Genomic DNA, 24,306 nt, shown 5'->3' on the forward strand with positions numbered 1-24,306 from the left:
TTGTTAGCTTCCAAAGTCCTTTTCACTTTCTTGGGGGTCCAAAATGGAACTATTACATAAAAATGCCCAGAAAGTATATACTTTCTGGGCATTTTTAGCTGTTTATCACATTTCAGTGTGCATTATTAAGCAAACTTCATCTTCATGGAGGAACACAATTGAATTGCCTAATTTTTATGAAGTTTTACATGACAAATATTATACTTGATGGCCAATTAAAAATAAAAACTCATCTGTCATGGTTTAATATGTAAATGGTTAGAAGGCAGAGACCAGATCTATTTAAATTATTTTTTCTAGCATCTCACATACTATCATTCAAGTATGTGAAGTTAATTAAAACTATCTGATGATAATACCAAATGTTCCTCTAGGGATGCAGACCATTCCTCAGGGATGAATGAAGAATGAAAAGTGAAGAGGGACATCTAATACCAATTTGCATCAAAATTAAAGCAAACTGATCAAATTGGGTGTGGTCTTCCTAAACACCTATGAATAGTGATTAAAGGATCTCAGTGAATACGTCCAGAGACAATAGATTATGATGCTATAAAGTCCCCATATGCAGTATGCATGATGTGGAAATTCTGTGGATGCAAGTGGGGGAAACTAGAAAGAAGAATTGGAAAAGTAAAAAGATGATGAGTCTAGACTTTGTGGGACATAAATTTAGAAATTCCGTAAATTTTACAATGTTCCCGATTATGACTAATTGCTAAGACTGGCCTGAATAGAGGAACAGCTTTTGGATTCCTAGAGCAGAAGAGATGCCATTGTTTTGTGTGGCAACTGACAAGAGTAAGTATATATTCCTGCACTTGGGAAGTTATGACTGTACCTGAAATAAAAATTTTGTGTTATTGTGGAAAGGTAAGTTTGATGAAAAATAAGACAAGCATTAAACACATAGCGCTAAGGAGCATAATGAGAACACATTGGACGAGGAATTATGTTCCTAGAGCTAAATGTTTTGATTCTGTAACACTACGACATACAGTTTAGTAGGACTCAGCCTATAAAATATGTCACAGGAACATTCATTGCTTTATAAAATATTAATCTTAGATTTTAATGTCATAGATGGAAAAGAATTTCTTTAAACTTGAAATTTAAGAAAATATAGACTTTTCACTGTGTACCACAAGTGATTTCAGATTTCAAACAATAGGTAATAGCATGTGATGCACCTGAGCAGTGGAAAAAGTCACTCTTTTTTAAATGGAATTTCCAATTCATCTTACTATTTTATATAAATCCCTTTAAAACAATAATATTTTATTTTCCTGATTCAATTGTTAGATGAATAGATTGTATGAGTCGTATTTTGTTTAATTCTCAGTAGGAATATGTTATCTCCACTAACAGAAAGAATTATGTAAAAGCACGGAAAATAAGAAAATAACTAAACATTCAATTTCTGTGTGTGATATTGACACAATTATGTAAAAATCAACTGTTATTGAAAATGAAAACACAAGAGACAGATTAGTAGAATATTTCAGGATAATGAGTGTTTTGATAAAACATTTTAGTACTGTGACACTGAACTGCCGATTGGATAAATAAGAGCCCAGGTTTTAAGTGTTATGTGTATGTGTGTTGTAAAGTATAAATATACATAATCATTGAGCCATGAAATCTCACGCTATCAATAATATTTGTTTAGTATTTTTATTGTGTAACATTGCCATGATTTGCCTATACAAGAAGTAACTATTCACACATACACAGACATCAACTTTTAAAACAGTACCTAGTTTAAGTTATAGAAGACCCCCTGCTTGTGAGCCTAAATAAATTCAGTGTGAGAATTTGTGAGAAACCTAGTAAGAAAAAAAAGAGAGGAAGGGAGGGAGGAAGGGATGGAGAGAGTGACTTAGGAAGATTCAGTGCTGAAACTGTGTGTTTAAATGAGATCAATTAGGTTAATGACTAAAAATAAGAAACCCATTATGTACTTTTAATAGCCAAAAAGCTCCTGGATTCATTTCCATAATAATTTAAGGAGTTAAATGGTCAAATTACAGTCCTGATCTTTACCTTCTTGAGGTTCTTATTTCCATTCTTGTTAACATGCAAATAAATAATACAATTAATCCTTTTTCTTTTTAACATGTTATATTAAAATTTTGTATTTCTAAAGAGTTTCCTTTCTTATTTTGGTCTTTTAGAGAGAATTGCTTTGTTCCTAGAGGAACTGAAGTCTTGACTATATATATCTACTATTTTCCGGGACCATCTCTTGTACTTGATCATTTCTACTTTGATTCTACTTGTCTCAATAAAATAGAATAAAAAATAAAATTCTGTTTATAGTAGGAGAGATTGAATACAAATGAGCTTGGAAGCTTTGATTATTTTTTGTCTGTAACTTTATTTCTGAGGAGAGCATGGCAACCCAGTCCGGTATTCTTGTATGGAAAAGACCATGGACAGAGGAACCTGGTGGGCTACAGTCCATGGGGTTGTAAAGAGTCAGGCATGACTGAAAGTTTATTAGACATAAAGGTGAATGTTACAAGTTGCATTTTAAAGTAGCATCTCTCACTCCTCTGGCATCTTAATCTATAAAGTGTTGGTTTTCTAATTATCTTATCTACCACAAATTTTCTATGGTACAAAAGCACAGATATAAATGGAGAACTGTTAAAGGTGAAATGAAAATTATCTTTAGATTAAGTTTTCCACATAAAATAAAGTTGTTTTGATTAACAAAATGCCAATTTATGCATGAAGGTGCTTTGGAAGTGTGTTTAATAGAACAAGCTCATAAAACATATACATGCTAGAATCATAAAATGATCTATGTGTGTGTATGTGTGTCACTTAGAAAAAAATACACTTAATTGTATTATTAAAATTGGCCTAATGTAAAACCTCTATTTTTCAACTTTTTCAGGGAAAATGCATTCATTTAGTATATCACCCATAGTAATATATTATCAGCACATGCTGGTCATGAGTTAATTTTCTATATATGTAATGGGAATGTTTTATTTAGTCCCTGCAGTACCAAAATGTTAAAAGTAACTGGATCACCAAATATTTTAAGTGATCTAGGTGGCAGGAATTCAAGTGTTACTGTAAAATTTATATTATTAATAGAATTAACATTTCTTGTGTTACTAAAGCCCAGTGAAGAAGAATGTATATATTTGTGAGTAAAGATTCCATAATTTAAAAACATAACAAATTCACAGGTCAAAATAATATAGTCTCAAGTGGTCTTTCTTGGATCAAGCTTATCATAAAATAGGTATGTAAAAAACATTTTATAAGTTTTACTATTATTTTAAGCATAGAAATTAATTTCATAAAAATATGTCAAAAAGGGTCCCCAAATGATATGATCCAGGTATAGTATAGATGTTGGTGTATGTTTTGAAGACAACTTTAAGTCATTTTAATATAGAATAAAAATTGGATAATAAAATGAGACAGAAATGATTTTGGCAAGTAAAAACTAATATTGAGAAAATAAATATAAATCATTAATACCTTGTATTTTAAACTTTCAATTTAATAACTAATTCCATTTTATAAATCTCTTTTCCTTTACCTTTTTCTTTTTTTATTGAATTATGGCTGATTTGGGTTTCCCTGGTGGCTCAGATGATAAAGAATCCATCTGAGCTGTGGGTTTGATCCTTGGGTTGGGAAGATCCCCTGGAGAAGAGCATGGCGACCCACTCCAGTATACTTGCCTGGAGAATCCCCATGGACAGAGGATCCAGCGGGCTACACAGTCCACTGGGTTGCAAAGAGCTGGACACGACTGAGAGACTAAGCATAGCATGATTGATTCATCATATTGGGTTCATTTCTATTGTACAGCAAAATAATTCCGTTATACATATATACATATATATTTTCTTTTTCATATTTTTATTAGGGTTTATATAGGATATTGAATATAGTTATCTGTGCTGTACAGTAGGTTCTTTTAGTTTATTCATTCTCTGTATGATAGCTTGCATCTGGTAATTCCAAACTCCCTATTCATCCCTTCCCTAGCCCCCATTCCCTTGGCAACCACAGATCTGTTCTCTATGTCTGTAAGCCTGTTTCTGTTTTGCAGATAAGTTCATTTGTGTTGTATTTTAGATCCCACACATAAGTGTTATCAACTGGAAGATTAGGATTGACATATATACACTTTATGTTTAAAATGGATTATCTACTGGGAAGCTGCTGCACAGCACAGGGAGCTCAACTCAGTGCTCTGTGAAGACCGAGACGGGATGGAAGAGTGGGAGTGGGGTCCACTAGAGAGGGGATCCATGTGTACATACAGCTATAGAGAGGGGATCCATGTGTACATAGAGCTGATTCACTTCACCTTACAGCAGAAACACAACACCGCAAAGCAGTTATTCATGGAAAAAATAGATATGTCTATTTTTAAAAGATAAAGCGGCTTATTTTTTTAAGAGGCTGCCTATTCAAGGTCCCAGTACTTTCAGATTATGCTAGCCCTATTTTCTGAATGAACTATAATACACACAGAGATATTTTTTAGAGAAAAACATATGGTTAGAAAACTAGTATAATCTATGGATATATTCAGCTTTATTGTATTAGCTGTTAATATATCAGCAGAGATGGTTTTTACTATCTGGGTTCATAGACTTTTTTTTCTTTCTTTTAAATCAATAGGCTTTATTCTTTTAGCTTTTGTTTAACAGAAAGATGGATTGAAAAGCAAAGTTCTCATATACACTGGTATCCCATCTCCTCACAGTTTCTCCTATTGTTAATCTTTTGCATTATTATAGTAAAATTTTTACAGCTGATGAACTAATATTAATAGACTATTGTTAACTAAAATTTATAATTTACTTTATTGTTCATTCTTTATGTTGTATAGTTCTTGACCAATGAATAAGGCCATATAGCCTTATTTATAATATCATAGAAAATAATTTCACTGTCCTTAAACCCCTGTGATTTACTTCTTGATTTCTCTTTTGTGCTCCCAAATTCCCTGATAATCACTGATATTTTATTTGACAGTGGCTTTGCTTTTTTCTAGGATTTAACTTAGTTGGAATGATATAGGATATAACCTTTTCAGACTGTCCTCTTTCATTTAGCAATATGCATTTAAGATTCCAATATATCTTCTTGTGACTTGATAGCACATTTCTTTTTACTGCTGAACAATATTTCACTGTCTGTATGTACCTGTTGCTGCGAAGTCACTTCAGTCGTGTCCGACTCTGTGCGACCCCATAGACGGCAGCCCACCAGGCTCCCCCATCCCTGGGACTCTCCAGGCAAGAACACTGGAGTGGGTTGCCATTTCCTTCTCCAATGCATGAAAGCGAAAAGTGAAAGTGAAGTGAAGTCGCTCACTCGTCTCCGACTCTTAGCGACCCGATGGACTGCAGCCTACCAGGCCCCTCCATCCATGGGATTTTCCAGGCAAGAGTACTGGAGTGGGGTGCCATTGCCTTCTCCGTCTGTATGTACCAGTGTTTCTTCATCCATTTGCCTACTAAAGGATATCTTGAAAAAGTGAAAGTGAAGTCGCTCAGTCGTGTCCGACTCTTTGCAACCCCATGAACTATAGCCTACCAGGTTTCTCTGTCCATGGGATTTTCCAGGCAAGGATACTGGAGTGGGTTGCTATTTCCTTCTGCAGGAGATCTTCCCAACCCAGGGATCAGTTACTTCTAATTTCTGGCAATTATGAAAATAACTACTGTATATATTCATAAGTAACATAAACATAAATTTTTGACTCCTTTGAGTAAAGTTATTTGAATTTTAATTAAAACACATTTTAGTGAAAGGGAAATAAATTAGGTGAATATAAAAAGTAATATGTTTGTCTTGTACTACATATATATTATTATGGGAAGGCATGTTAGTTCTCAGGAAGCTGCAAACTATCACCTAAAGTGGCTGAACCATTTTGCATTCCCACCAGCAGTGAATGAGAGCTCCTGTTACTCTAACTACTCATCAGCATTTGGTGGTGTCACTCTTTTGGATTTTGTCCACTCTGTATAGTGTGTGGGTTTCCCAGATGACTCTGTGGGTGAAAGAATCCACCTGCAATGCAGGAGATGTCAGTTCAGTTTCTGGGTCAGGAAGATCCCTTGGAGGAAGGCACAGCAACCCACTCTAGTATTCTTGCCTGAAGAATCCCATGGACATGAGGAGACTTGCAGGCTAGAGTCCATAGGGACCCAGAGTTAAACACTACTGACTAGCCTGAGCACACACACACAGGCAAATAATGTGTAGTGGTATCTCACTGTTGTTTAAATTTGCAATTCCATAATGACATTTGATGCTGAGCACCTTTTCATATGCTTATTTTCCTTTTGTGTATATATTTGTTGAGGTGTCTGCTTAGATCTTTGATGATTTTTTTTTTAAAAATTGGGTTGTTTTGTCTTTCTTTTTGTTGAGTTTTAAGAGTTTTTTGTACATCTTGGAGAGCAGTCATGTCACATCTTTTCAAATTACTAAAATCTTTGTTAAAAGTAGAAAATCCATTCCACTGGATCAATATCTTTACTTTGATTCAAATACTGAATCACTCTAATAAAATAGGGGGTATCTTTACATCTCAAGTTCACAACAATTTAAAATTTTTGAATAATAATTTAAAAGCTAATATTTTGTCCATTAATCTGTCTCTTGAAAGTAATTGTGCTTCTTTATAAATGAGAACTGGTAGCTCAGCTGGTAAAAATCTGCCTGCAATTCAGAAGACCCTGGTTCAATTCCTGGGTTGGCAAGATCCCCTGGAGAAGGGATAGGCCACCCACTCCGGTATTCTTGGGCTTCCTTTGTGGCTCAAATGGTAAAGAATCTGCCTGCAATGCAGGAGTTCTGGGTTCAATGGCTGGGTTGGGAAGATTCCCTGGAGGAGGGAAAGACAATCCATTCGAGTATTCTCGCCTGGAGAATCCCCATGGACAGAGGAGCCTGACAGGCTACAATCCATGGGGTCCAAAGAGCTGGACACAACTGAGCGACTATGCACATACACAGAAATGAGCCCTAGAATCTTTCAGATAAGTAAAATTAGTAATACTTTAAAAATGTGTGTTTTACAACATCTTTAATTTTAAAGACGAATGCTAAAGTATATTTTTCCTATAGAAAAAAGCTTAGGGAAGAAACATTACCCTTTAAAGTATCTGCATATTTTGCTTGTCAATAACTACTGAAAAATAATTTGTAGATGAATGACTCTATCCCTATATTTTATATACTTCTGCAAAACTTCCTCACTTGATTGCATTTTGAAAGAAGTAAGAAGTAACTCATTCATATATTCATCTAACCTTTAAAGAACTCTTCCAAGCATTTTGTTAGGATCTGACAACACCCAATTGAATAGGTTAAGGTCTTAGATTTTGATATTCAAAATGTGATGAATGAAGAAGATGTGAAAAAATATATATTTTACTAAGTACAGTGTTTTATAATAGCAGTATATATCCTGAAATAACTTAAATCTAATTATTTACTGTTCCCTGTCATTCATCTGTGTGTATATATAGTAACATATGGTAAACATATGTTTTCCATATTATATGCAATAAATATTATATTACTGTATGCATAAATTTACAGTTAGTAAATATGATATTGTTAGAGTTGGCTTAGTTCGATAGTTCGAAGACATCTTAAAAACAACATGGAAATTATTACTTTGCAAAAATCTGAGTTTAACATATAGTATAAAGCAAGTGTAAATTAGTGATGGTAATAATAATACATTTCTACTAGCTCCCTAATTTTTTAATGTTTAATTGGTATAGTACAATACATGATATCAGTAATTTTAAAACAGAACATCATACACATCCACAAAGTATTGAAGAAAATGATAAAATATGTCATTCCCTTTTGTGAAGAAGTGGAGCAGGATGAAATGCAGCTCACATTGCACCTAGGCTGGAAAATAGAGAGATTATTTCCAAAGCAAGCATGGAATTACTGTACAAGTAAACTTTGTTTAAAATATATTCCCTATCTTTTTGAAATGAAAAAGTACAACCAAGAAGAAAATCTACAAATAACCTAAATATGCTGTTGCTGCTAAATCACGTCAGTCGTGTCTGACTCTGTGCGACCCCACAGATGGCAGCCCACCAGGCTCCCCCGTCCCTGGGATTCTCCAGGCAAGAACACTGGAGTGGGCTGCCATTTCCTTCTCCAGTGCATGAATGTGAAAAGTGAAAGTGAAGTCGCTCAGTGGAGCCCGACTCGGAGACCCCATGGACTGCAGCCTACCAGGCTCCTCCCTCCCTAAGATTTTCCTGGCAAGAGTACTGGAGTGGGCTGCCATTGCCTTATCTGAACCTAAATATGGACAGGGACAAAAAAAAATTTCTTGGCCACACCATGCAGCATGTGGTATGTTAGTTCCCGTGACCAGGGATAAACACATGTGCCCTGCAGTGGAAGCATGTAGTCCTAACCATTGGACCGCCAGGAAAATCACTGTAATTCTTTATACTAACTTGGTAAAGACATGCATTGAAAGGCTTGGACTACTAGTCATATCTGGATTATAAAAAAGATGAATGGAATAATATATGCATAAGTTTGAATACTATTTTAGAATATTACTATCTATTGTGCATTGTGCTGCTACTGAAAATTTCCCATTTAATATAAAAATAAAAGAAAAATATGTTTACATTGGGGTTGTAATTATTAAATATTTTGAATAAATCCTGGAAACATGATTCTTAAAATTAAATCAGTTTTTGAGATGACTACAGTTTTTTTTTGTTGTTGTTGTTGTTATTTTGTTGGCTAATAGATTTCTGAGTAAGAATAGGAGTTCTATACTAATTTAAAGATGTTTCTAAAATGTTATTGATAATCTGATAACAGTATTGAATCAGCTCCTTATGGACACAATAAAGTGAGCAATGAAAATATAATAGGAATCGTAATGATAGAGATATTTGTTTTTAAGTAAAAATCTCATTAATGCCCAAGTGATTTCGTGTCTTTAAAGAAGAATATTTAAGAGTCACGTTTGGGATAGTAATTACATTATTGTAGTTTTGCTGTGGTAAAAATGTAATTTTGAGTACATAGAAAAGTTGAAATACTGACATTTCATGGAATTATAAACTAGAATTTTGACTGATTCTATAAAAGAAAAGCCTCTTCATAATTGAGTACTTCCCTTGTCAAAGTCAGTTGAGGAGAGAAAAGTCATTTACTTATGTGGTATATACATTAAAAACAAATTGTCATTTGTATAGTTATGGAAAGTTGTTATCTAATATTATCTAATGTAGAAAATTTATACCAGGAAAATAATCAGCAGTGTACAATTAAATTAAATGTGTGCTAAGAATAAAAGCCAATCTAAGTTTTGTGACATGAACATTTAAGATTAATTCTATATACAAATGCAGAGCTCAATAACATTTCAAATAATCACTTTTAAAAATATTTTAAAATTAATGTATTAAACTGATAAGGAAATAAATTTAATGTGTTTCTTCATTTAATAATTTATTTATTAAGCACAGATTCTGTATAAAGCACTATGCTACACACTGAGGATACAGCAATGCTTTTTAAAAATTGCACATGGGTGAAAAAGAGAAAATGCAACAGAGATATCTGACCTAATATAAGGGTAATAAATGTTTGTCCACAGTAAATGATGTTTGGGTTAAGGTTTAAAAGAGTTCAAAAGGCAAACAATCCTCCCCAAATGAAGCATTTCACACAATTTGTATAAAGTTAGGATGAAACATGTTCATTAAAGTACATGGAAGAAAATATAATTACCTGGAATTCAAAGAATGAATGGAGTGTTACAAGGTATGAGAGTAAAGACCTGCGTAGATCGAGAGAGGACTTAAAGGTCATGCTGATAATTTTGCTTTTCATCTTGAGTGAAGACTTTACATTAAAATTGATATCATCAGGTGTATGTTTGAGAAAACAATTTTGTTTAGTTCCAGAAGTACAATTTAGAGGTATAAAAAGTTGACACAGGAGGAGACTATTCCCTGTTATGGTAGACTAGATGAAAGAAATGTTGTGGAGCTATAAAAATGAAATGAGTAAATTTCAAAATTAATTAAGAGATAAGTTAACCAGACAATGGGGTCTCAAAGAGTAAGACATGACTCAGTGCCTAAGCACAGCACAGCACATTCTACGACTTGATTTTGCTAACTTAAAGATTATTTAGTGATCTTCCTAAAAGTTTAATGATTATTTAGTGATCTTGCTAAACATATTATCTGCTTTTACATTTGCCTATAATACAAATTCTGTATTTTGTATCTAGAGGGAATGCTGAACCATGCTTCAAGAGACTGTATGTTATACAAATTCTCACCTCTAATAAACTGTGCTGTGCTGTGCTTAGTCATGTTTGAATCTTTGCAACCACGCCAACTGTAGTCCACCAGGCTCCTCTGTCCATGGGGATTCTCCAGACAAGAATACTGGAGTAAGTTGCCTTTCTCTCCTCCAGGGGATCTTCCCAAATCAGGGACTGAACCGAGGTCTTCCACATTGCAGGTGGATTCTTTACCATCTGAGCCATGAAGGAAGCCCCAGAATACTGATTGGGTTGCTTCTCCAGGGGATCTTCTCCATCCAGGAATTGACCCAGGGTCTCCTGCATTGCAGGAAGATTCTTTGCCAGCTGAACTACTGGGGAAGTTCCTCTAATAAACTACTTAGAATTAAGAGAAATGAAATTATATTCTGTTTTCCTCTCTTCTAGCAACTCCTTGCTACTATGTATTTTACCTCACAGAGGCAGATACTGGGGGGACTCCCATATCCTTTTGATATACACCATTCCTGTGCACTGAGTAGACCAGGGGTCCCAGGAAAATAACACCCCCAGAAATCCTCAAACAATCTATAATGAGTATTGGTCAATATTCCCTAAATACTCCTCTCCCTTATCCATCAAGTGGAATGACTTTTCAGCCTTCCCAAATCTGTCTGAGTTCCACAGCAGGACTGAATGGCAAATGCCTATGGTGTAATCAGCTCAGTAACACACGCTTGATCTACTTCCTTCTATTCCTGTCTTTCTAATGCACCCTGAGGTCACTCCCCATAAAAGAAATATCTCAGGGTATGTTTATAAGAATTCTATATTTGTCAGGATTCTACAGAGAAACAGTACACAGTTCGAGATGTGTAGGCTGAATTGGTTAGTTAGAGAACCAGAATAGCTGGTGACTTAGTTCTGATTTTGAGTGGCCGTGGCATGCAGTTGCTTGAAGAAGGGCTTCAGTTCCCAACCAGGTATTGAGGTTGGGTCACAATGAAAAGAGTACAGAACCCTAGCCAGTAGAACAGTAGTCAGTGAAAAGGCCCTGACCCTTTGACTTAGCAGAAAAAAGAATTCCCAAGAAGAGGAAAAGTAGTGAAATAAGTGAAATATTTATTAGGGGGAGAAAGAGTACAGGTGTGTGAATAGACACATGGTGGACTCAGAGAGACAGTTGTGCCTTCGTGGTGGTTTCAGTCACTTTATGGGGACTGTTTTTCCTGGGTTTCCTTTTCCAGTCATTTTGATTTGCCTGGTTGTGAGTCTACATTTGCTGTATCTTAGGAACCTCCCACTTATGGGTACTCATCTCTTAGCCAAGATGGATTCTAATGAAGAGGCTTATGGGTAGTTGACATCACTATGAGGTGATACCTGCTCCCTTTTTGACCTCCAAGGAGCTTTTCTGCACTTGTGTAGTCATGGAGGTCACCTTGACTTTGAGAATGAGGAATGGTCTTTTGTCTCCTGCTTAGGCAGGGCCCAGCCTCCTCCATCATCCTGCTTTTATAGAGTTTCTGCTATTATGGATTTCTGTCCACAAGGGAGAAACTGTTCTGCCTGGATCCCACCTATCCCCTGCCTCAGTTCCAGTGTGAGTCCAAAGGTCTGGAGAAACCAGAAGAGATGACGCTGTAGTTCTAGTCTGAGAGTCAGTAGGCTCAAGGCCCAAGAAGAGCAGCTATTTCACCCTGATCTGCAGAAAGAAAAAGACTGATGCACAAGCTCAAATGCTGTCAGGAAGAATTCTCTCTTATTTGTGGGAGGGTCAGCCTTAAAACTGATCATTTAAAGAACTAAGATAATGGCATCCAGTTCCATCACTTCATGACAAATAGATAGGGAAGCAATGGAAACAGTGAAAAGCTTTATTTTCTTGGGCTCCAAAATCACTGCAGTTAGTGACTGCAGCCAGGAATTTAAAAGATGCTTACTCCTTGGAAGAAAAGCTATTACCAACCTAGACAGCATATTAAAAAGCAGAGATATTACTGTGCTGACAAAGGTCCATCTAGTCAAAGCTATGGATTTTCCAGCAGTCATGTACAGATGTAAGAGTTGGGCCATAAAGAAGTCTGAGCACTGAAGAATTGATGCTTTTGAATTGTGGTGCTAGAGAAGACTGTTGAGAGTCTCTTGGACTGTAAGGAGATCAAACCAGTTAATCCTAGGAAATCAACCCTGAATATTCATTGGAAGGACTGATGCTAAAGTTGAAACTCCAGTACTTTTGCCACCAAAATATGTGGTGGCCAAATACTTTGTGAAGAGCCGACTCATTGGAAAAGACCTTGATGCTGGAAAAGATTGAGAGCAAGAGGAGAAGCCGGCAACAGAGGATGAGATATTTGGATGGCATCATGGACTCAATCCAGTGGTCATAACTTTGAGCAAACTCTGGGAAATAGTGAAGGACAGGAAAGTCTGGTGTGGTGCAGTCCATGGGGGTCACAAAGTGCCAGACCTAACTAAGCGACTAAACAACAATAGCACTTTTGTTCTATTCTGGCCTTAATTTTATCAGATAAACTTTACCCATATTATGGAGAGAAATCTGTTTTACTCAGTCTACAGATTGAAATGTTAATTGCTTCCCAAAACACTCACTAGAACACTCAGAATAATGAATGTTTCATCAAATATCTGGATACACCATGGTATCAAGTAGATATGTGAAATTAATCATCACAGATACACACAGAGGTACACTTTGCCAACAAAGACCTTTTAGTCAAAGCTATGGTTTTTCCAGTAGTCATGTATTGATGTGAGAGTTGAACAATAAAGAAGGCTGAGCACCAAAGAAGTTGTTTTTGTGCTGTGGTGTTGAGAAGACTCTTGAGAGTCCCCTGGACTGCAAGGAAATCAAATCTGTTAATCCTAAAGGAAATCAATCCTGAATAGTTTTGGAAGGACTGATGATGAAGCTGAAGCTCCAGTATTTTGGCCACCTGATGTGAAGAGTTGACTCCTTAGAAAAGACCCCAATGCTGGGAAAGATTCAAGGCAGAAGGAAAAGGAGAAGGGGAAGACAGAGGATGAGATCAGTTCAATTCAGTCGCTCAGTCATGTCTGATTCTTTGTGACCCCATGGGCTGCAGAACACCAGGCTTCCCTGTCCATGGCCGACTCCCAGAGCTTACTCAAACTCATGTCCATCAAGTCGGTGACACCATCCAACCATCTCATCCTCTGTCGTCCCTTTCTTCTCCCACCTTCAATTTTTCTCAGCATCAAGGTCTTTTCAAATGAGTCAGCTCTTCGCATCAGGTGGCCAAAGGATTAGAGTTTCAGCTTTAGAGTCAGTGCTTTCAATGAATGTTCAGGACTGATTCCCTTTAGGATGGACTGGCTGGATCTCCTTGCAATCCAAGGGACTCTCAAGAGTCATCTCCAACACCACAGTACAAAAGCATCAGTTCTTCAGTGCTCAGCTCTCTTTATGGTCCAACTTTCATATCTAAGCATGGGTTTGACTAGATTGACCTTTGTTGTCAAAGTAATGTCTGCACTTTTTAATATGCTGTCCAGGTCGGTCATAGCTTTTCTTCCACAAATCAACTGTCTTTTAATTTCATGGCTGCAGTCACTGTCTGCAGTGATGACTGCAGAGGATGAGATGGTTGGATGCAAGTGACTGCAGAAGATGAGATGGTTGGATGGTATCACTGACTCAGTGGGCATGAGTTTGAGCAAGCTCTGGAAGATAATGAAGAACAGGGAATCCTAGCACACTGCAGTCCAAGGGGTCATAAAGAATCAGACACCCCTGATTGAACAGCAACAAAAGATACACATGCTAACAACTCTCTTTCCAAGGATCACACTTTTCTGATCTGTAACATTTTTCTCTGGAACTGAAGCTTTATTTTTATGTCAAAATGAAACTGAATTTTGTATGTGTTGCTGCTGCTGCTGCTGCTAAGTCACTTCAGTTGTGTCTGACTCTGTGCGACCCCATAGACAGCAGACCATCAGGCTCCCTGTCCCTGGGATTCTCCAGGCAAGAACACTGGAGTGGGGTGCCGTTTCCTTCTCCAGTGCATGAAAGTGAAAAGTCAAAGTGAAGTCACTCAGTTGTGTTCAAATCTTAGTGACCCCATGGACTGTAGCCCACCAGGCTCCTCTATCCATGGGATTCTCCAGGCAAGAGTACTGGAGTGGGCTGCCATTGCTTTCTCCTTATATATGTTACATATGGTCAAAGTTTAAAATATGATAGCCCTCATTTTCTCAGAATCATTCTGGTTCATATTTGTTTCTCTGTATAATTAAACTGATATTTCCTCTTCACTTTTAAAAGTGTTCTACTTGGGCAAAATTATATGATCATCATGGTAACTGGTTCCATTAATATGATGATGGTAATAAAAATTTGAGTATATTTCAATTCTTTATTAAATTATTTTTCTGCTGCTGCTGCTGTTAAGTCACTTCAGTCTTGTCTGACTCTACTGTTTAAAAATATGACAATATACATCATATTTATTTGAAGTAATTTTTCTTCCTGGTTTATTTTATGCTACAGTATTTTACCATGGTATACATGGAATGCCTATTTATAAATGGGATATTATTGTTGATTGTCTTCAATGTATTTTTTTCTTTAGAGGATTTAGAAAAAAATGTATTTGAAAAGTATAAATAATTTATAAGTATGATATAAGGCCTTCCATGGGATCTTCTTTACTGTCCTCAGTTCAGTTCAGTCACACAGTCGTGTCCAACTGTTTGCAGTCCCATGGACTGAAGCACACTAAGCTTCTCTGTCCATCACCAACTCCTGGAGCTTGCTCAAACTCATGTAAATTGAGTCGATAATGCTGTTCAACCATCTCATCTTCTGTCATCCCCTTCTCCTCCCACCTTCAATCTTTCCCAGTATCAGGATCTTTTCAAATGAGTCAGTTCTTTGCATCAGGTGGCCAAAGTATTGGAGCTTCAGCTTCAGTATCAGTCCTTCCAATGAATATTTAGGACTAATTTCCCTTACAATTGACTGGTTTATCTTGCTGTCCAAGGGACTGTCAAGAGTCTTCTCCAACACCACAGTTCAAAAGCATCAATTCTTTGGCGCTCAGCTTTCTTTATGGTCCAACTCTCACATCCATACATGACTGCTGGAAAAACCATAGCTTTGACTAGATGGACCTTTGTCTGTAATGTCTCTGCCTTTTAATATGCTGTCCAGGTTGGTCATAGCTTTTCTTTCAAGGAGCAAGGGTCTTTTAATTTCATGGCTGCAGTCACCATCTGCAGTGATTTTGGAGCCCAAGAAAATAAAGTCTGTCACTGTTTCCATTGTTTCTCCATTCATTTGCCAGGGAGTAATGGGACCAGATGCCATGTTCTTAGTTTTTTGAATGTTGAGTTTTAAGTCAGCTTTTTCACTCTCCTCTTTCACTTTCCTCTTTCTTTTTATAATTTCAGTTCATTGTTCTCTAAGGACAAATCTGAATACTTTCCTGAATTAGACAAATAACCTAAACAGTACCCAATTGATTGATACTTATTTAATTGCCATCAAAGTCAGAGTATGAATATAACCTAAAGATAGTTCACAACTAAGGGAAGGGTGAGAATAGCTGTGACTTCATGGAGCATTCATAGCTTATTTTGTTTATTGTTGAAGATATGGAAACAAAAGGAGAGAGTTCCATGCTGACTGGGAGCCACACAAAGCTAGGGCCAGCAATGTCTCATAAAGGAATGAACCTGTTTACACTTTTTTCTAGTTTATTTTCCTTTTTATCTATGTAGTATGATTGATTCCATAATGTAATTATGATGTAAAAACAGTGACTGATTGGTTAAAGGACATTACATGACATAACTCGGTGGGTATGAGTTTGAATAAGCTCTGAGAATTGATGATGGACAGGGAAGCCTGGCATGCTGCAGTCCATGTGGTCGCTAAGAGTCAGACACTACTGAGCAATTGAAATGACTGACATGGCATAAAAGTTATAAATATAAATGTCTCAAGGTATTTTTGTATCTTCTTGCACCAAGGATGATTTTATTGTTAAATGGAAATAACTTTCTAACAATTATGTTATAGCATATACAACAACATTTTAATATTTATTGATGTTCTAAGTAGCTATTTCAGATAATTTGCTAACTGTGCTTTATTTATTTTTAAAATTTTTTAAATATAAATTTATTTATTTTACTTGGAGGTTAATTACTTTACAATATTGTATTGGTTTTGTAATACATCAACAAGAAGCAAACAGTGTGTGATAAGGGGGGCATTACTGCATTTTCAAAAAGATTCTGCATAATTCTTGTGAGACAGTGGTCTCAAGTTCTTTTAGGGTTTCTTATTGTGAGTCCTTGGTATTCCTGCAACAATGAGAGTGTTGTTATTCAAATGTACATAAATGCATTCAGTCCATAATAATAGTATTCATAGCCATCTATAATAGTTGAAGAAACAATTGTATGAAATGCTTGATATTCATCTGAACTACTTTTGCAATTTCACCTTTAAATTCAGATTTCAGAAATAATACAGCAGTGGCCCTCATAAGATACTCAGATATTTTTGTAAGTTTTTCCTGGACAAGATGGTAGCTTCTTAAACTTCAGACCCTGTTTCACTAAGAGACCTTTTATAAATATATACAATTATAAGAAATGGCTTGAACATATACCCTGATATATAATTATTAAATATATAGCTTTACATGTGTTTAATGACCTTTCTTAATATTCCTTTTTTTTTTTCTAGATACACCATCAGTTAAGATTATACCATCTACTCCTTTTCCACAAGAAGGACAGCCTTTAATTTTGACTTGTGAATCCAAAGGAAAACCACTGTAAGTGATTTAATGAGCAATAAAAATTTTTACTTTTTATCCTATCTTGCTTTGATTGCAGGATTTAACTGCAAAAATCCACAATTTATGTCTTTTCTTGCTGGGCAAAATGATCTCAGAAAAGAAATCCCCCTGAACCATGTCTTCATTAAGTATCTGTGGAAGATTGGTCTTGTATTTTATCATTTAGTGAAATTTCTGGGAAGATTTCCAACTGAGATTCCCCCCCCCTTTTTCCCCCACTATTTCAATTTGAAAGGAGTATAGACTTCATCAATCACTGTTTTCACATCATCAGATTGATAGAAGTCACATATGCTGAACTTAATTCTCTCATGAAAAGCTCTGAAAACATTGAATCCTCAAAATATGTCCATGTTTTAGTTACATGGAAAATCATTTTCATAAGAGAAATCAAATCTACACTTTTAATGTAACCCCATGAGACATAATTTGTTGATGTGTTATAATTGGAGGTAATGTGAATGAAAGGGTCACAGACTAAATATTTTCAATTAAAAAGAGATTTCACTTTTAGCATAATGAGTTCTAACATCGCTTTGACTCTAAAATTTTATGTTTGACATTTATGTTTATAGAAAGTTAACTCTTGGAAATATATCAATAGAAAAAATATTAGAAAATTCAAGTATGGGATGTCAAATAAGGATTATTTCTTTGGAAACTGCTTTGATCACTCTATGGTAACACTCTACTTGGAACTGAAAGTCATTTATTTGATCTAAGATATTTCCATTGATTTGCATTTCTGTTTAAATTATAATGGGAGGTATTTTATTGTTCTCTGTATATAACTATAGGCTTCCCAGGTGGTAAAGAATCCACCTGCCAATACATGGAATGCTGGTTCCATCCCTGATTCAGGAAGATCCCTTGGAGAAGGAAATGGCTAACCACTCCAGTGTTCTTGCCTGGGAAATCCCATGGACAGAGAAGCCTAGCAGGCTACCGTCCATGAGGTCTCAAAGAGTCAGAAACAACTTAGTGACTAAACAACAACAAGAAACATATATAACTGTATGGGATAGTTTTTGTGCAAATCAAACTTATTTACTAAAAATTTTTTTCTAATAACATTTATATTTAAGTGTAGATTTCATAGTAACACATGCGAAACTTTTCTAAAGTAATTTTAATACAGAAGCCTGAAATTTCAGCTTCCTGAATTTTATTGTCTTATATTTTTTAACACACTATGTGAATTCATGCTTTTGTTGTCACAGAATTGATATTTTAGAACTGTTCTCTCTTCCAGTAATTATTTTCTAGAGATTAAAAATATACTGACAAAGAGCATTTTGCCAATTTAACCATTTTTTCTTTAAAGAAACATTTAAGGCATTTTATGCCTTAAAAGTGAGGAATTTTTTTCAAAGTAGCTCTACTCTATATATCCTGTGCAATTCACTTTCATAGTTTTTACCACTGATAAGCTTAAATTGCTTATACAAAACACTTTTCAACTATCAACTAGTATGCTCTCTAAATGTGACTGCATTTCAGTATTACAGCTATAGCAGACTTTTAGCTATAAGTTCAGTATTTTAGGGGCTTCCCTCATAGCTCAGTTGGTAAAGAATCTGCCTGAAATGCGGGAGACCTGGGTTTGATCCCTGGGTTGGGATGATTCCCTGGAGAAGGGGAAGGTTACCCACCCCAGTATTCTGGCCTGGAGAATTCCATGGACTGTAAGAGTCAGACTTGACTGTGACTTTCACTTAATCATTCAGTACTTTAACTGAATGTGTAATCAACTCTAGTCTGCTTTCAGTTCATTCGCTCAGTCGTGTCCGACTCTTTGCGACCCCATGAATTGCAGCACGCCAGGCCTCCCTGTCCATCACCAACTCTCGGAGTTCACCCAGACTCGCGTCCATCGAGTCAGTGATGCCATCCAGCCATCTCATCCTCTGTCATCCCCTTCTTCTCCTGCCCCCAATCCCGCCCAGCATCAAAGTCTTTTCCAATGAGTCAACTCTTCCCATGAGGTGACCAAAGTACTGGAGTTTCAGCTTTAGCATCATTCCTTCCAAAGAAATCCCAGGGCTGATCTCCTTCAGAATGGACTGGTTGAATCTCCTTGCAGTCCAAGGGACTCTCAAGAATCTTCTCCAACACCACAGTTCAAAAGAATCATTCTTCGGCACTCAGCCTTCTTCGCAGTCCACCTCTCACAACCATACATGACTACTGGAAAAACCATAGCCTTGACTAGACGGACCGTAGTCGGCAAAGTAATGGCTCTGCTTTTGAAGATACTATCTAGGTTGCTCATAACCTTTCTTCCAAGGAGTAAGCGTCTTTTAATTTCATGGCTGCAATCACCATCTGCAGTGATTTTGGAGCCCCCAAAAATAAAGTCTGAAACTGTTTCCACTGTTTCCCTATCTATTTCCCATGGTGTGATGGGACCAGATGCCATGATCTTCATTTTCTGAATGTTGAGCTTTAAGCCAACTTTTTCACTCTCCTCTTTTACTTTCATCAAGAGGCTTTTTAGTTCCTCTTCACTTTCTGCCATAAGGGTGGTGTCATCTGCATATCTGAGGTTATTGATATTTCTCCTAGCAATCTTGATTCTAGCTTGTGTTTCTTCCAGTCCAGCATTTCTCATGATGTACTCTGCATATAAGTTAAATAAGCAGGGTGACAATATACAGCCTTGACGTACTTCTTTTCCTATTTGGAACCAGTCTGTTGTTCAATGTCCAGTTCTAACTGTTGCTTCCTGGCCTGCATACAGATTTCGCAAGAGGCAGGTCAGGTGGTCTGGTATTCCCATCTCTTTCAGAATTGTCCACAGTTTATTGTGATCCACACAGTCAAAGGCTTTGGCTTAGTCAAGAAAGCAGAAATAGATGTTTTTCTGGAACTCTCTTGCTTTTTCCATGATCCAGCGGATGTTGACAATTTGATCTTTGGTTCCTCTACCTTTTCTAAAACCAGCTTGATCATCAGGAAGTTCACGGTTCACGTATTGCTGAAGCCTGGCTTGGAGAATTTTGAGCATTACTTTACTAGCGTGTGAGATGAGTGCAATTGTGCGGTAGTTTGAGCATTCTTTTGCATTGTCTTTCTTTGGCATTGAAATGAAAACTGACCTTTTCCAGTCTTGTGGCCACTGCTGAGTTTTCCAAATTTTCTGGCATATTGAATGTAGTACTTTCACAGCATCATCTTTCAGGATATGAAATAGCTCCACTGAATTCCATCACCTAGTCTGCTTTAGACATAATGAAATCCAATTTCTTTACTCCCAATTCTGTATTTGTCATACCAGAGGTTCTTTCCTAACTTTCCCTTCCATTTCCTCTCTTGTTCCTTTTGATTTTTTCCCCCATCTCTCCCTCTTCCCTTCTCCCTGTCTCTCTCTTTTGCTTCTTTTTCTCCTGTAACCTCAGAGGTCAGCATTTGGAGATATGAAGAAGAAACATAATCAGGGTCAGGACATAGCAAAGGAGTTTGACTTTTACCTTCTCTCCATAGTTCTGCCCCAAAATACATATGTGTACATGTAAAATATGTGTACAACTTACACAATTAAATGAGGTGAAGATGGGAAGTATAATATATAGAATGCTTGAGAATTAATACGTTCCAGCTCAAATAGCACATAGTTACCTGTCAATGATCTTCTCTTTAATTCTATATCCACTTTCACTATCTTTTTTTTTCAGTGAATACTTATGTTGTGATCTATGTAATTAGTTATGTAAATAATCCATTTTCCTCAGCTCAGATATGGCTGAATGAAAGTGCCTTATTGTGAGTCTCTGTTTCAGTTACCTGGAAATAAGCTTGGATATGCAATAATCCTTTGCACTGCAGATGAATGAAAAACAGTAATCTCATATATTTATTTTATTTAAAAATACGAAGGCCCCAGAAGTTTAAGAAATAGAAAATGTCATCTTTCTCAGAAAGATCCAGATTAATATCACTTTGCTATCAGCAATGGAAATAAGAAGGCTTCTTATTTTACATAAAGGAAAACTAAAGCTCAGTGTTAATCAATTTTCCCAATCCATCCAGATTTTAAATGGATGTCAGGATTTAAACCTAAGTTCATGGCATTTACCTAGTGTCCAAGTTTGAATGCTGATCAAAACCTAATTGTCATTATAAGCAACAAGAACCAAACAGTAACCTTTCCTTGCTATCAATACCCAGGTTAGAGATCTTCTTTAGAAATAAAAGAATGATGTTATAAGTTAAAAAAAAAAAGAACAAACAAAAAAACTTAGTTCAATCATTGCCCAAAGATTACATTTCTTCAGCTGTTTTCCGCTACTTCAACTGCTGAGTCTAAATTGTCACTTATGTTAGTCAATGTCACTTATGTTAGTCAAAGTCACTTTTGAAAAATTAGGATTGGTCCTACAATAATGAGCAGCACTGACGCTAAAGCTCTAGATGCTTGAGAACTGGCTCATCTCAAAACACACTTCACTGTTGCTATTTTTTTTTGTATCAGACTTTCTTCTGTATTTATGCTCATTCTGGAAACTTGCCAAATTCATACCAAGCTGACCATTTCTAGCACAGTTTACAGTCATATAAAAAATTCTCTAATTAGTATAGTATCTTCTGAGCAATTAGCTCCTAAGCTCCGTATGGGTTAAAATGATTATTATATTCAGTCTTTATCATTATAGATCATACTGTTTTATCCTATATGCTATGGTCCAAAAGTAAATGTACACTGACTTATTCACTTGTATTATATTCTTCTTCCCAACTCTCTTTTTACCATCTTCTTTCCTTGTAGACCTTCAGGCCATTGACATTAAAGATATAGCCAAATTCTCTGACTCCCTTTTGCCTTTAGGCCACTACTTCTCTTGTGTCCCAATTATGTTAAAATCCACCCTTCTGCATTTTCAAAGTAACTATCATTTCCTACAAATGAAGACATTAGCATTTTTAAAGACAGTCTCATTGGTAGCCTCTCTAGTTTACATTCCATCTCCAGCAATGCCAGATGAGGCAGATAGGGCCAAAACAATAAGAGAATACTCTTTCTGATTATGAAGAAAACAAATCTCACAAGAGCAAATAGAACAGAAAGGAAACTGAAATGGATTAATCACGGAGTTATTATAGTCAAAGCTATGGTTTTTCTAGTAGTTACGTATGGATTTAAGAGTTGGACCATAAAGAAGCCTAAGTGCCAAAGAAGAACTGATGCTTTAGAATTGTGGTGCTGGAGAAGACTCTTGAGAGTCCCTAGAAGTGCAAGGAGATCAAACCATTCAATCCGAAAGGAAACCAACCCTGAGTATTCATTGGAAGGATTGTTACTGAAGCTGAAGCTCCAATACTGTGGCCACCTGATGTGAAGAGCTGACCCATGGGAAAAGATTCTAATGCTGGGAAAGACTGAAGGCAAAAGGAGGAGGGGGCAGCAGAGGATTAGATGGATAGACAGCATTACCAACTCAGTTGTAATGAATCTGAACGAACTGCGGAAGACAGTGGAGAACAGAGGAGCCTGGTGTGTTTCAGTTCGTGGGGTCACATAGGGACAGATACAACTTGGTGACAGAACAATAACAACAACAATCAGGGAGTTAGGTGATGGGAAGGCAAAGAAAATGAGAAGCCAACCCATTTCAGAAAATGAATCATGAAAAATTGAAAAGGGCTGAGAAAAGAATGCCGCATCAAACAGAAGTTTTAAGATTAAAAAAAAAAAAAAGAGGCTGTTCATATTTTAGATAGGATTGAAAGAGCCTGTAAAGAGTATGAGTAAAAATGAAGTTGTAATATCACATTTACCCAAGGGTCAGGTTAGAATTTCCTATTTTATTCTGTTAATCACAGTCAAAGTTCTCCATTACACCTGATTCCTCATTCTGTTATTTTGGATTCACTGAGAAGCAACACTGTGCCTTAGCTTCTAAGCTTCTAATTGACTCCTGAAGTACCTAATTTCTGTTATTATTACCATTTATCTGATCCCCCTTTAATGAGCAGGTGAGAATCAGGAATGGACAATAAATCTATGATTTCTTCCCATTTTATTGCTGACTTCAATAATTTCTTTAGCCCATGAACAAATCTTTATTGTTTCTTAAAAATATTTGACCAATATATGATTTCCTAAAGAATGAATCAATTAATGATTATTATGCAAGTTAATAGACAAAAAACTCACTGCTGCTTTTTGTATAAGTCACAAAACGATGGTGTGACTCATCTCATACTGAGACTCATGTTCCTAACCTGGCCTCCTGTATGCTAACGCTGTTTTCTTTGTTCTAAATGTGAGGGCCCCAGTGACTGTTTATGAACAATCATGCCTTATTTGCCTGCTTTGGACTGAAGCCTTTTGCTATTTTGCTGTGGAACAGCTGTATAACTTGGGCCAGGATCAAATTGTTCCACTTGACATTACTATAGAGGCATTCTATTCTTTCTTTAAAAGAGAGATTACTGTACATGTCTGTCTTTTATTTTAATTTTAGTTTAAAGTGAGGACCAAGCTAATGCCAGCTACTTTTCTTTCAAGTCCCTAGAGTTTTTGCAACCTCTTCTTTCTTTGGCTGAATTCCCAGACAGCTTTCAGGCAGCACTGTTCTCCATTTATAGAAGTACAGGTGGAAAAAAAGGTGGTATATTATAATAAAATTATGACTTTAAATGGCGTGGGGTTGCCCTCTACATGCTATAGCTAAATAATCATCATTCATTTTAATCAAATGTCTAAAACACTCTAATAAGTAGGCCAAATAAATGTATATTTGGTATTTATTCTATAAAAGAAAATAATTATAACTATTGATAAATTTTTCCATACCTCCAGCATTATGTTCATGTTATATTTATTGTTTTACCTCTGGTAACCACAATTTTTTTATGTTCTTGATATGACTGTAGTTTATGTAATTGCATTGCACATACCATTGCTATTCTGTAGAAGAGGAAAGATTTTAATCCTTAAGAAGATAGATCACATGTTATAGTGAGGTGTTTTAAGGGAACACTTAGAGGAACACATCCGCTTTCAAAATGATCTAGAATTTAAGAAAGAATCTGTTAAGAACAAACTGGTGCATTGTCCTGTTAGCATAACAGAGATTTAAAAATGCATTGTACATTAAGGCAAAACAGTTTTATATCATCTGTTTTTTTTTTTTCTTCAGTCTAATATGT

At 36.1% G+C, this 24,306-nt stretch overlaps 1 protein-coding gene across 3 annotated transcripts in view; it reads left to right on the forward strand.

The window, feature by feature from the left end:
• Nucleotides 1–24,306, forward strand: part of CADM2 (cell adhesion molecule 2) — a 1,295,522-nt gene that overhangs the window by 1,128,959 nt on the left and 142,257 nt on the right. For all 3 annotated transcript variants that reach the window (XM_005674789.3, XM_005674791.3, XM_018054195.1), the window contains one exon: nt 17,040–17,130. In XM_005674789.3, the coding sequence (XP_005674846.1) occupies nt 17,040–17,130 (91 nt within the window). The remainder of the gene's footprint in view (nt 1–17,039; nt 17,131–24,306) is intronic.

The sequence above is a fragment of the Capra hircus genome, chromosome 1 (genome assembly GCF_001704415.2).
Source record: "Capra hircus breed San Clemente chromosome 1, ASM170441v1, whole genome shotgun sequence".
Taxonomy (NCBI): Eukaryota; Metazoa; Chordata; class Mammalia; order Artiodactyla; family Bovidae; genus Capra; species Capra hircus.